Consider the following 13,927-nt stretch of genomic DNA (forward strand, 5'->3'; position numbering starts at 1 on the left):
ACATGGTAGCTCCACAAGCTCTCCAGCATCTTTCTAATCCTGCTTCAGAACTTTTCCTTTCAATACTTTGTTTCAGACAGTGAGAGGCAGGTAGAGAGATAATGGGTGTGTCAGGGTCTGTAGCCACTGCAAGCAGACTCCAGATACTTGTGCCACCTGTGTATCTGGCTTTACATTGGCACTGGATAATTGAACCTTGGTTCTTAGGCATTGCAGGCAAGAGCCTTAGCTCCTAAGCCATGTTTCTAGTTTTTTATTTTTATTTTTTTTAAGGTAGGGTCTCACTCTGGTCCAGACTGACCTGGAATTAACTCTGTCATCTCTGCGTGGCCTCGAACTCACGGCAGTCCTCCTACCTCTGCCTCCCGAGTGCTGGGATTAAAGGCGTGCGCCACCAGACGTGGCTGAAGGGGAATATTTTTTCGACACTACTTTTCCTTCCGCTGTGAAGATGAGTGAGATAGTTCATGTTCCATAAGGAGACCTGTGTCATGTGGTCAGTGGATTTCAGTGTCATCTCGGGACGGGGGCTGTCAGTGTACTTCCGTCCTGGGTGTGTGTGTGCGCGTGCGTTTCAGGCTGGTCTGGGGCTGGAGCCCAGAGCCTAGTCAAGCTGTCTACCCTGAATTCAGCCCGCTTCCCTCACTTGGGGTTTTACAGAAGCAGCTCTTCTTTGGCCAGATGTGTTGGTGACTACAGCACTTAGGAAGAGGAAGGGCCTGGGATTTGAAGGACATACTTCACTACAGAATGAGGTCAGGGCAGCCTGGGTCTTAGGAAAGAGGCCTTGTCACTTCCACACACATTCTCCCTGCCGTCCTGGGTGACATAGACACGTCACTTCCATGCATGTCCTCCCTACTCTCCTAAATGACATAGACAGGTCACTTCCACACGCATTCTCCCACCTGTGCATAGACAAGCATCCCAGAGTTGCCATTTACAGAGCACATAGCAGTGACACTGTGTGCCTTGGTAGTACTTGCATATGGCTTTTCAAGATGGGGGCTCTCTTGCTCAGGCTGACTTGGAATTCACTATGTAGTGTGGCCTCAAACCCACAGTGATCCTCCTACCTCTGCTTCCTGACTGCTGTGATTAAGCACGTGCGCCACCACACTGGGGGCGCATTGTTATTTTCCTCAATAAATTTGCTGTGTAGATTCTTCCTCAGCTTAGGATCAGAGTACGTAATTGACGAAGCCTGGTCAGGGTCGTAAGACCACTGTTGATAGCTAACCTCACGGAAGGAGCTGGCGCCTCACCTGCTGTGTGGATAGTGGCATCAAGAGCACAGGGTTTGAACCCAGTGCTGACTTGATTCCATATTTAGAAGCTTGCTATCTTGGCCAAGTTTCTTTTTTATGAACCAAGTTCTTACTCTGTGGCACAAGCTGGACTGGGCATTGCAAGCAATCCTCCTGCCTCAGCTCCTAAATGCCAAGATGACAGGTATGAGGTACAACGTGTTTTCTGGTCAGCTTCTCTGAGTTTTACTGCAGCTGTTCGGTAGTTCCAGTCAATGGCTCCTGTCCCTTGGGGTGGCCAGTCGTGGAGCCAGCACAGGCACCTGAAGGCTTCTGTGGCTGACACAGCACATTGGGCACCTGAGTCAAAACGCAAGCTCTTTGACACTTACGATAATAGGAACATAAGATGCATTTTGGCAATGACTTCCAGTTTTGTCACATACGAAAATTACACAAGAACATTTAAAAACAAGGTGCACTTCTATAATAAAAGTGTGTTTGTTTGTTTTTTCCCTTCTCTAGTGCTGTGTAGTAGAAGGGCTGTGCTGTGAGGACCGAGTCCACCCTGTGTGCTAGACAGGGGCTGTGCTGTGTGCTAGGCAGCAGTAGCAACGACAGCCTAAGACCAGCAAGCACCAAAAGTGAAGGTTGACTACCTAACTTGGAAAGCAGTTGAAAAAGTACATGCCATCCCAGAAATTGTCAATAGCATATTTATGTGTTATTCCTCCATCTCTCATCTCTTGTCACCCTCCTCACTGGAAATAAGAAAACTGAGGTGGAGAATTGAGCTGACAGGTAGGTTCAAGGGCTCGGACGTGGCTCGGGTCTAGTGCTTGCCTCCCATGTATTCAGAAGGAACTGTAGGTTCCTACAATTCACTGATGTACATTTTTATACTAGAAATGCTTTTCGGTGGATTCCTTTGTGTTGTTAACCGTAGCACAAAGTAGGCCTAAGAAAGTGAGGGAAGAAGGCTTCAGAGAGATGGGAGAACTGATCTAGGTGTGTGTGTTATTGGGGCTTTGAACCTGTCACCTTGTGCATGCCAGGCAAGCACCGTGCTATTGAGTCCATCCCTCCCCAAGCCCCGTTAAGGAAGGGTGCCGTTCAATGAAACGGGCTTGCTTTGGGCAAGGAAAACCTTGACAAGCTGTGAAAGATGTTGACCCCTTAGCAGTGGGGCAGAGTAGTGTGAACAGGAAAAGAAGTGGCGTGGTTTCTGGGAGGCTGTGCTCAGATAAGGAGGTTTGTGCCTCGTTACAGAGTTGGTATTTATTTATTGATGACATGCAGTGGAAAGCCAATGAATGTTTTTAAGCAGGTGGTAAAAGAGAAGTGTCAGGTTTCTCTAAGCATAGCTTGAAAGAAAACCTAATTTATATTTTTCAAGTTAAATATCAGGTAGAAGTGTGACGATGGGTGATGTCCCCAGCATCCCACAGTTGGTACACACCCACCAAATAAAATACCAATCACCAGACTCGGAAGTTATTCACTTGAGAGCCTCATCGTGTCCCAAATACCGTGTGTGCATGAGCACGTGCGTGTTCCTCCTTCCTCTTTTCAGAGGCACTGCCATCCTTCTCCATACCTTCTCTCGCTTCCACTCGCTTCTGGAGGTGCGCACACTGATCCCAAAGCCGGACTGTGAGGCACTCGTTGCTGTTGGGACTGGCTGGCCTTGTGGCGCTGCATCTTAGCCCCCAGGACACTGGGAGCTGTTCCCAGCTAAGTGCTGTTGGGAAGTTGCTGCGGGCCATGGGCTCTGTAGGAGAGATGCAAACTGGGGAATAAGTGACTCCCCAGGACATAGATTGGGAAACCTGTGGTCAGCACACGTTAGTAGGATGCCCAGTCTGTACTGTGGGCTGAGATTGCTGCAGCGGATGAGTCAGGAGTGAGGCTTGGCTCGGCAGAAAGCTGGCAGAGTGTTGAGGTTTTATTTGTGAAGCTTGTTTTAGATTTATACATGTGAATACTATGTTTGTTGGCAGTAGGTTTCTTTTTGAATATTTGATTTTAAAAGTGCTGCTGTCGGGCATGGTGGCGCACGCCTTTAATCCCAGCACTGGGAGGCAGGGGTAGGAGGATCGCCGTGACTTCAAGGCCACCCTGAAACTCCATAGTGAATTCCAGGTCAGCCTGGGCTAGAGTGAGACCCTACCTTGAAACTCCCCTCCCCCCCCAAAAAATGCTGAATATGGTGGCATGCCAGCTACTCAGAAGGTTGAGGCAGGAGGATTGCTTGAGTTCAGGAGTCCAAGACCACCTTGGCCAGCATAATGAGACCACCTCTGTTTGAGAACAATTCATGAAAGGTAAACTGTAACCCTAAACCTTGACAACGAAATTCTGGGAATTCAGTTCAGACACTCAACTTCGGTTCTGGGTTCTGGTCTTAAGTTCTCCCGCCCTCTGGTGGTAGCCGCAGTAGCAGTGGCTGCCAGTCCAGCCTCGGGGGAGAAGAACCACAGTGAAGGAAGTTCATGAGCGTAACGGCTGTGCTGGACTGGGTCCAGAAGATGGTGTTCCTCAACAGTCCTTCCCATCCTCCAGCTCTTACAGTTCTTTCTGCCCGCCTGCATTGCTCACCAAGCCTTGGAGGGTGATGGATAGAGATGTCCCTTTCAGGGCTGAGCACTCAGGAGTCACCCACTCTCAGCACTGCAGCTGGGTGTATGTCTCAGCAGTCCCTCTGCCCAGCTTAAAGCTGCCTGACTGAGGCTGAGAGCAGAGCCCATGTGTGGCTGTCAGGTGTGAATAGAGGACAGTGTGGTACCATGTCCATTTAGCAGAGCAACCTTAGTAGCTTCTCCCTGGTGCCCGTGACCTCCTCACCCATGGGCTGCCCACCAGGGTTACAGTGCCAGGCATGAGTCTCCCAAACACGTGCCGCTGTTGCAGTGCCTTGCTCTCTGTGTAGCTGGAAGGGTCCACTGCTGGTTAAGACTGGGATGACCTTTCTCCTTCAGCTGCATAGCACCTTTTGGCACTAGCCATCAGGGAGGAAGCTTCCAGCTCAGTTCCAGCTTGGTTATCCTATTTAGAAACATTCTGATCTACAAAATCAATGATTGCTCCATTTTGTTTTACTTTTACGCAGTCTTCCTCTGTAGCCCAGGCTGGCCTGAGACTCATCGCAGCCCTCTGCCCCCGCCTTGGCTTCAGGCGCAGGCCAGCACGGCCTGTAAAGGCCACGTTGCTGGAGGGCAGCTCTGTCCTCCTGTTGCTCTCACTGGCTTTGGTGCCAGCGGAGTCTTCCGCATCAGCTGACCGACGGGGAGGTGTCTGTTGCAGGGCAGTTTCTCTTTGTGATGTTTCTGAGGTTAGCAGGCCCAGGTGGGATGGGATCAGCTGTCAGCATGCATTCTGACAGGGCACTGCTTGTTTATTTTCCTGCCCTTTCTGTATTTTGTCCCTTTCTGTGGGCATGGTGACCGGAATTGCAGAGGTGGCTCTCTCAGAAAGAGCCTTATCCATTGCCCCTATGTCAGCCACCCAGAGGTCAAGGAATTAGCATTTTTCTGTCCCTTCTTCTTTCCCCCAGGCAATGTTTTAGCCACCTTATGAATCTGGAATTGTGCTGCCACCATACAATGGTTTAGTCATTGCACCAGGTTTCAAACTGAGCCTGTTACTCTGTGACTTTGGGTAAATAGGATCACTTAATCATAATGTTTTCTTTTCTTACGAATTGATAATGTCCAGGGTTGACATTCAAGCCACAGACCATTGAAATATTTAGGATTATTTTTTCTCCTTAAGAACAGACTTTTACCCTTTTGACAGAGAGATTGTTACTGTTGAGAAACCATGTGATGAAGTATTTTTGTTTAATCACATATATATATGTGTACAGCTGTCCTTTGGTATCTAGGGGGATTGGTTCCACAACATCTTGAAGATGTCCAAATCCTCAGAAACTAAGTCCTGTATATAAAATGCCAAGGTAATTGTACACTGCCGGTCTATGCACATCCACCTGTACACGTAAATTTATCTAGAGTATTAATTTAGTATTGTGAAAATGCATTTAAATATTATACTCAATTGTATCGGGAATAAGGACCTAAAATGTCTAGTATGTTTAGTTCAGATGTGGTTTTCTTTTCCTCAAATGTTTTTTAAATTTATTTTCTTTGGGGGGAGAGAGAGAGAGAGAGGAAGGGAGGGAGGGGGAGGGAGGGAGGGCGGGAAGGCGGGAAGGAGGGAGGGAATATGACTATGAGAATGCACATGGGCACACTAGGGCCTCTTGACACTACAAACTCCAGAGGCATGCACTGCTCTGTATCTGGCTTTACATGGGCATTGAGGAATCAAACCCCAGTCTTTAGGCTTTGCAGGCAAGTGTCTTAACCACTGAGCCATCTCTCCAGCGCCAGCTCTCATGTTTTGACACATGTTCTGAAAGGCAGTGTCTTGTGCAGTCTCTTGTGTGTGTGAGATTCGCACGTGCTTGTGCCCATGTGGTACCCCATCCACTTGTCTCTGGCCGGAGGCATTCACCTCTGGTGAAAGTGAGGTGTCTGGCTCTTGCTCCATTGATCTTCTACCTGTTCTTGTTTTGAGCTGGAATCTCTATATCCCCATGTATTCACCAGTTCTGTGATTCTCAGGTCTGCTCCCCTGTGGGACTGTTACAGACACGTGTGGCCACACTGAGCTCTTTGTATGGATTTGGTGCATTGGATTGTGTCATGTGTCAGCCTTTGTCTGGTCCTCGTGTGGCAGGAGGTGCTCTCAGCTGCTCAGCACCGGCAGCCCTGCGGGGGGTCTTTGCCCTCGTGCTCCGCACGGGGACTTGGCTGTGAGCCTGATGCGCGTCTTCACCAGAGACAGAGGCCTCAGCGTCTGCCGAGCTTGTCACTCTACGTAGCAGCGTCTTCCCATCTTAGACTCACAATGTGTTCTCCTTTGTCCTGCTTAAGTACAGATGTCACATGTCACCTGCCAAATGCACCTGTGGGGAGGTGAGTGGTCCTTCTGCAGAAGTCCAGGAGCATGTGCCGACCATGGGGGCCGATGGCACCGTCAGGCTCTCCCTGCGCCATCTCTGCTGCGGGAAGCATTGCTTCCCACAGTGCGCTCAGCTGCTCACAGGGACTCCGGCGCTGACGCACCCTGGACTGAAGGCTCATGGGGGCAGATGTCCCTGGCTTGACGTTTTCTAATTCCCATCGTTTGTATTTCTTCCTTCTCTGATTGTTTAGATGAATTTGTGACTTAAAAAAAGTTAAAAGTTGGTGGTTTGAGATTGTCTGCCAGACACCTTCACAATAGGGTGTATTTGAGTCTTTGGGCTGGAGAGATGGCTTAGTAGTTACAGGCACTTGCTTGCAAAGACTGCTGGTCCAGGTTCCGCTCCCCACACGCACTTGGTGCCACACACACAGTGGTGCAGCGTCTGGAGTCCTGGGCAGCTGCAAGACGCCCTGTCCTGCTCATACTCGCTCTCTTCGCTCTCGAGTTAATAAGCAATTGTTAAATGTTGCAGAATTTAACAGAATATATGATTAACCATTTTTACTTGGATGTGTGAGTATTGTTGTGTAGCGCATATCCAACTGTAATTAAGAAAGTACTCTAGGTTTTTAAACTTTCAGTGTTGATAATCAAGCCTGTAGTCAGTTGTGGTAGTGTTTCGTGTAGCTTTGGAAAGAAGGCATTTCTACTGCTGGATATGCGGATCTGTCTGTCCACGAAGCCCCGGGGTCGCTGCTTTCTTTGGTCAGTGGAGTGACGGCACGGTGCTTGCCCCTGTGGAGTGAATTTGGAGTATGCCTGACTCAGCTTCCTCGGTGCTGGAGTTCCAGGCATGAACCACCATACCCAGCTTTATTCTTTTTGCTTTTTTTTTCTTCCTGTTCTGTGAAGTAGGGTCTTGCTCTAGCCCAGGCTGGCCTTGAATTCACAACAATCTTCCTCCCTTGGCCTCTTGTGCTGGGATTAAAGGCATGTGCCACCACGCCCGGCCTATACTTCTTTTAATTAAAGTTTTCAAAAACTTGTAACCACTTCGTCTTTTCTTTCTCCTTTGTCATCCTGATATCTATATCTATATATGCATATAGACTTATTTATTTATCATGTATGTCTTCATGAGTCCACTTGACATTTTCTCATCTCCCTAATATATCCCCCCCCCCCCCACTGTCTAACTCCTTCCGTCTTGTGCTAGGCATCAAATTGGCAGGCCATGCCAAGGAAGCACTCTACCACTGTGCTGTTCTAAGGCCTGTCAATGGTCTTTGATGTTAAGAGCAGGGTGTCCTGTTTCTTTTCTTCTTTCTGGGTTTTGGAGATGGAGCCCGGGGTCTTACACATGGTAAGCATGTACTCTGCCCCAAATCTGTCCCTGCCATCCTGTGTTGAATTTCAGTTTTTATCTCCTATCCCGTTCCTCAAAAAAGTACGATGATGTTTCCCCCAATTCTGTGTCTTGGCAGCTCTTCACAGATGGGATCACAAATAAGCTCATCGCGTGCCATGTGGGCGAGAGCATGGAGGACGTGGTCCTGGTGAGGATCTACGGCAACAAGACGGAGCTGCTGGTGGACCGCGACGAGGAGGTGAAGAGCTTCCGCGTGCTGCAGGCGCACGGCTGCGCCCCGCAGCTCTACTGCACCTTCAACAACGGGCTGTGCTACGAGTTCATCCAGGGCGAGGCCCTGGACCCGCAGCACGTCTGCCAGCCTGCCATCTTCAGGTGCGCTTGCCCGGGGAGCGTGGGCGCACTCGGGCGGGGCTGCGGGCTGCCTGGCCTTTCCTGAGGCGGCGGTGCTTTCAGTTGAAACGCCCTTTAGCTAGAGCTCTGCTTTTCCCAAAGGAAAATAGGTTCTTGACTTTGTTATTCTTACTGTTGGCTCCATGGGAAAGAAAAGACTGCAAGTGCTTTGGAGTGATCAGTTGTTCTAGAGGGTCAAGTCCTCCTCTTAAAGCTTTTGGTGGTTATGTTTGTTACCTATTTTTTCTTGAGACAGACTCTTATCGCCCAGGCTGGCCTTGAAATGGCTATGTAGTCAAGGTGGGCTTTGAACTCCTCAGCTTCTGGCATTTTACCCTCTGAGTGCTGGGTGCCTGGCCCCCTTAATTTTTTTTTTTTTTTTAATAAGGTGTGTTTGCATGCAACCGTGCTCACTGGAGGCCAGAGGACAGCTTTGGGTGTCTGATCTTGCTTGAGCTGAGGCATAGATCTTCTGTGTGTGGTGCTGAGAGTCCAGACTGCGGGGGACTCCTGACTAAGTGTCTCAGCGCTGCAGTGTGTTTGTGATTAGAAATGCATTTGTTACTTTGTGTCCAGCTGTATGTGGGTACTGGAGGATTTTATTTTCTCCATATTTTCAAAAATAATGTTTGTTGTTTATTATTTCAGTATTATTTTCTATGAAGGATGTCATTTGTGGTTGATGGTTTTTCTAAAGTTGTTGTGCACTTGATTAAAAAATATTATTTATTTATTTGAGATCTGGCGGGGGGAGAAGGAGGGAGGCAGGTAGAGATAGAGAATGAGTGCGCCGGGGCCTCTAGCCACTGCAGACAAACTCCAAATGCATGTGCCACATTGTACATCTGGCTTGTGTGGGTCCTGGGGAATTAGTGCTGGGCTCCTAGGCATCACAGGCAAGCACCCTAACTACTCAACTATCTCTCCAGCCCAGTCCTCCGCTTCTAACACTTGTCTCTGGAATTTGAGAACTCTTAGGAAATTGGGATTGACTTGAAAGCAGCAGACTGAGTTCTCAGTGAGCTCTGGTTTTGACATTGGATTCATATCTTTTCAGTGTTTACTGCTAGAAGTTAAAAGAGTATTTAGTGAATCTGGTGTCAGCCACTAGGATGATGGCCTTCCTTTAGTGTGAGTTAGACTGTGCTGCACCTGATGAGAGAAAATGAGAAAGGTAGAGCACGGACTGTTGACCCTGTGGGCCTCCTGAAAGGACCTCGGGCCACCATGTGAGAACTGCCCTGGTGAGCACTGTGGAAATGGAGTGGAGCACTCTCCTTGACCTGTCGCTGAAATTCTGTCAAATAATACATTAAAGCATTTTGGCATAGAAATCTATGTAGACTAGATTTTAGCTCTTACCTGTTTCTCTCTCTGTGTGTGTCCCTTCTCACCAGCCCACATGAACATAGTTTTACCTACTAGATACACATGAGAGTATTTAAAACTTCACTTTGCCTTTTATATAAAGAAACATTTAAACAGACTGGAGAGATAGCTCAGTGGTTATAGGTTGCTTGCTTGCAAAGCCTGATGGCCCCAGTACCCACATAAAGCCAGATGCACCAAGCGGTATATGCATCTGGAGTTCATTTGCAGTGGCAGCAGACTCTGGCATGCTGATGCTCATTTCTGTTTGCCTTTTTCTCTCTGTCTCTTAAATAAGTAAATGAAATATTTAAACAGTAACAATAATGCACTTAATAGGGCAGACAATTTGTTTAAACAAGTTATTAAGTGTTAACTCTTAAGCTTTGATATTTACTTCTGAAAGTATTAATTGTCCTACAATTAATGGTGGTTAATAGCTTAGTTTCTATTACAATGGAAATGGAAAATGTTTTTTAAGGGCTGGCACCTGCCTGCAAAGCCTAAGGACCCAGGTTTGAGTCTCCAATACCCATGTAAGCCAGATATACAAGGTGGTACAGGCATCTGGAGTTTGCAGTTGCTAGAGGCACACTCATTCTTTCTTACCTGCCCCTCTCAAATAAATACTAAAAAAGAAAATGTTTTAAGATTTTATATTTTTATATACCCTAGAATTCCATTTATAATTTTAGAAATTTATTTGTAAGAGTAAGTATATTCAATATGTCAGTCATTTGAAAAAAATTGTGATTTCATAGCTATGGTTACTTTATTGTAATTGATGTGAAATAGGAAGTTAATTTGCAAAATCTTGGGTTTACAAATAGAACTGAAGTTTCTGTTGCCACTGAACATAAAAGTTTTGATAAATTTTCCTGGCATTCATGACATCACATCTGAAGGTGACTCAGAACCGTGGAGTGGGCACCTAAGAACCAGAGGAAATGAATGACTGCAGGTACAGCAGCCCAAGCAGCAGAACCCCGCCCCCGCCGTTGTGCAGGGTCCTGGGCCTGCTCTGTGGTGGAACGGGCTTGCCTTTTGATCTGTCAGTTCTAGTTTGCCAACTTCTTCCACAAAAAGCAACTTTCTTTCAGGAGCAGCCATTTGTGTTTAATGGCTATAAGCACCCGTTGGAGTGGTGGCCATACGATTTTGCTTATTTTTGAAGTACTTATCATAGGGTTGACTTTTTAGCCATTCTGTCAGAGTAAGTGAACTTCTCCTAAGATAGCATTTTGTGATTTGCAAAACCAGCTCCTACTAAGTTTAAATGGCCGGGTGCCGATCAGTTTGCTGTGCGCATGACGCCCACGTTCGATCCAGCACGCCGTCAGAGCAGGGTAGGCAGTGCTCCCCCGAACTCCCCGCACCCGCGAGCTTGCAGGCAGGAGGGCCAGACAAGGAACAGGAGGCGTGTACAGGCGCCTGTGTGCCTGTGTGCCTGTGTAACTACCTCCCCTTCTGTTGTGAGAGTGCCACCGCCTGACTTTTCTTGAGCTTGGTTACCTGGTGTTTCCTAGTTATTTTGGGCATAACGTTGTTTGCATGGATGAGGGACTGCACAGACACAGAGGTGGTCTTCGCATTGGCATGACTGTATGCGCTCATGGAGGGCCAGCCAGTCATTCTGTAGCTCAGGTCAGTACATCTCGAGAGGCATGACCTGGAGGATCGCACGTGGAGAGGTGCAGGCTTCGGTTTGGTAACATGTCAGTCAGGTTGAAGGCGACACCAGTACTGTTGACCAGGGTTGACGAGTGACAGACTCACCTGGCCGAGGCGTAACTGAGAGTACTGGTCAGTGTGGCAAGTGCTGGGTCACACCGTGTCATCAGTACCCGGCTTCTTTCCTGTAGTCACTGCTTCCCGTGAGCTTTCCGTTGGATGAGCTGCTTCAGGAGCACAGGCCTCTCAGCCCGCTCTGCTCCTGGGAGCTGCGGCGAAAGGCAGCAGCTTCAGCTGGTTAGGACCAGGGCTCCCTGGCGTAGCTTGGGTCATAGGCGCTGAACAGTAACTGTGGCCTGAAACAAGGAATGCTCTGGACATGATCAGGTCATGTGTGTGCTCTTAAATTTAGTAGCACAAGTGGGATATAGTTAGGGTTGAGATCCGCTTTGTATGCACCACATGAAAGAAACAGGAGACTCACACTCTTGTTCAGGTGTGAGGTAGAGGAAACAAGACCCTTCATGGCAGGAGGCTTGAGGTGGAACCTGTCTGTAGAGTGCTTGCCTAGCGTGCATGCACGGGCCTGGGTTGGTTACCAGTGCACAGGAGGCAGAGGCAGGAAGATCAGATGTTGAAGGTCATCTTTGACTACTTAGGGAGCTGGAAACCAGTCCAGGATGTATGAGAGACCCTGTCTTAAAACATGCGTGTGCGCACGCACATACGCGAAAAGAAATGATGATGTATGAATATCTAGTAAAAGTGCCCCTTCCCCAATACAGCGTGTGCCACCGAGAATTCATAGCTGAAGAGCCAGGATGTGACATTGGTGGCTCAAGTTCCTGAGTGGTTGTGCCAGGAGTAGGGGATTCTGGGTCACAAGTTCCTGAGAGAGTGTACCAGGGGCAGGGGATTCTGGGTAACGAGGCCTAATGGGAATCTTGCTAAAGATAGTCCAGTGTGAGGAACACAGTCATGGGAGTGATTAGATTCTTAGGATGGTATATTTTTGCTAAACCAACTTAAAATCCAGAAGTAAAAGTAGACTTTACGAGGGAATGCACAGAAATGCATGGGAGATGGCTGAGGGCCTGGCAAAGTAAGGTCAAGTCTTTCCCAGTAAACTTAGAACTTCATGATGCTCCATTGTTTCTTCTTCTGCTGTTTTGTCTTAAACAGGCTCATAGCTCGTCAGCTTGCTAAAATCCATGCTATACATGCGCACAATGGCTGGATTCCCAGATCTAACCTGTGGCTAAAGATGGGAAAATACTTTTCTCTCATTCCCACAGGATTCGCTGATGAAGACATTAACAAAAGGTAAAATTACCTTTATATTTAGAACTTTCTTTGCTCTATCATTTTGTTTATGTTTGGATTGTAATTAACAAAAACAACTGATTTTTTTTTTTTTTGGCCTGCTTTTAGGTCCCACAACAGAAAAGATAAGCTTCCCCATGCCCTTGAGCCAAGAGAAAATAAGAAGTGGAGGGTGGAGACAAGAAACAGGTGTAGGATGTGTAGTTAGGAATAATTGAGACGTGGCTAGGAAGGGCACGGTGCTGCTGAGAGAGAGTCGGCCCTAGAGACCCTCGCGTTGTTTTCTTTCTGCTCACTGCTGTTTTGAAAACGCCTGTAGCTATACACTGGGACAGAATAGACGCTAAGGGTGTACAGAAGTTTGGCTCATCTAATTCACTATGACAAACTACAATAATGAGGCTGAAAATTCACTTCCTGGACTCTTAGCTTTCTTGTCAGGGCTACACAGGTGCTGCAGCGGAACAGCCACCATCGCATTGCCTCAGGTATTCGATGTAAAGCAGACATTTCCAGCACAGGAAGGACATGTTGGGTTCCCATGCCGTGTCTGTAGGAGACAGGCCGCCTGGATTTGGGCACCAGCAGTCCTTCTAGGTAGAGGGTGACTGTGTGTTTGTATGTGTCAGTGGCTTATGGAAACTTTGAATCCCACAAGCTAGAATAGGCAAACTTCTGGAACTATATCTAGTGTGCTGAATATCTAGGAAGTTAAATTCACAGAAATGCTGAAAGTACTGTGTCCAGGTGGTAAGTCAGGAAATGCAGGTACACTCCTAGTTAAGTTAACTACGGAACTGTCCACCTGCTTCAAAGTTGTGAGGGCAGTGAGCGGGCCTCTGTGGTGAGACCGGCGGTAAGTCACGGCTTCTTGTCCTGCATTCTTCCCTGCTGCCTGCCGTGTTTACGGGGATTTGATAGAAAATGAAATGATCCATAGTAAGCCCCTACCACTAGCTCCTCAGGGACACTGATGCAGGATATGGGGGTTCAGGAGAAGGCCCCCAAATATATGAACCCCAAGTTTGGTTTCTGTCAGTTTTCACAAAGACTTGATAAACATGAACTCAAGAAGGACAAGTTAGAATTATTAAGTTTGTTTAGGGAGAAATCACAAATTGTGGGTTTTATTTAGAGGAGATTGGGATCTAGGAAGAAGGCTAGAGTGGAGTCATAAACACGTGGGGTGTTGGAAACATGCTGTCATGTGGAAAACACTGCATAGTTCATCACTTAAGAAAAAAATGAGGTTTTAGGGCAAGACTGGCGTAGAGCCACATGCATATGGAGGACAGGATTTCGGAGCTTGTGTAGGGAGATTTGGAAGGAACACCCGTAGCATCCACCCTGAGACTTCCATGGAAGAAAGTGAAAAGAGCAAATGGTGATGACTTAAGGAAGAAGAGCAGAGAAAAAATGTCAAAGTAGAGACCTAGAAATCCAGATGCGGGCTGGAGAGATGGCTTAGCAGTTAAGGCATCTGCTGCAAAGCCAAAGGACCTTCTCCAGGTCCCACGTAAGCCAGATGCACAAAGGGGCGCATGTATCTGGAGTTCTTTTGCAGTGGCTGGAGGCCCTGGTGCAC

At 47.7% G+C, this 13,927-nt stretch overlaps 1 protein-coding gene across 1 annotated transcript in view; it reads left to right on the forward strand.

Moving 5' to 3' along the window:
- The window catches only part of Etnk1 (ethanolamine kinase 1), a 37,773-nt gene that overhangs the window by 2,544 nt on the left and 21,302 nt on the right, over nt 1-13,927 (forward strand). The window contains exons 2-3 of the mRNA XM_004664424.2: nt 7,703-7,962; nt 12,202-12,342. Coding sequence (XP_004664481.1) covers nt 7,703-7,962; nt 12,202-12,342 — 401 coding nt within the window. The remainder of the gene's footprint in view (nt 1-7,702; nt 7,963-12,201; nt 12,343-13,927) is intronic.

This window comes from Jaculus jaculus, chromosome 22 (assembly GCF_020740685.1).
Source record: "Jaculus jaculus isolate mJacJac1 chromosome 22, mJacJac1.mat.Y.cur, whole genome shotgun sequence".
Lineage (NCBI taxonomy): Eukaryota > Metazoa > Chordata > Mammalia > Rodentia > Dipodidae > Jaculus > Jaculus jaculus.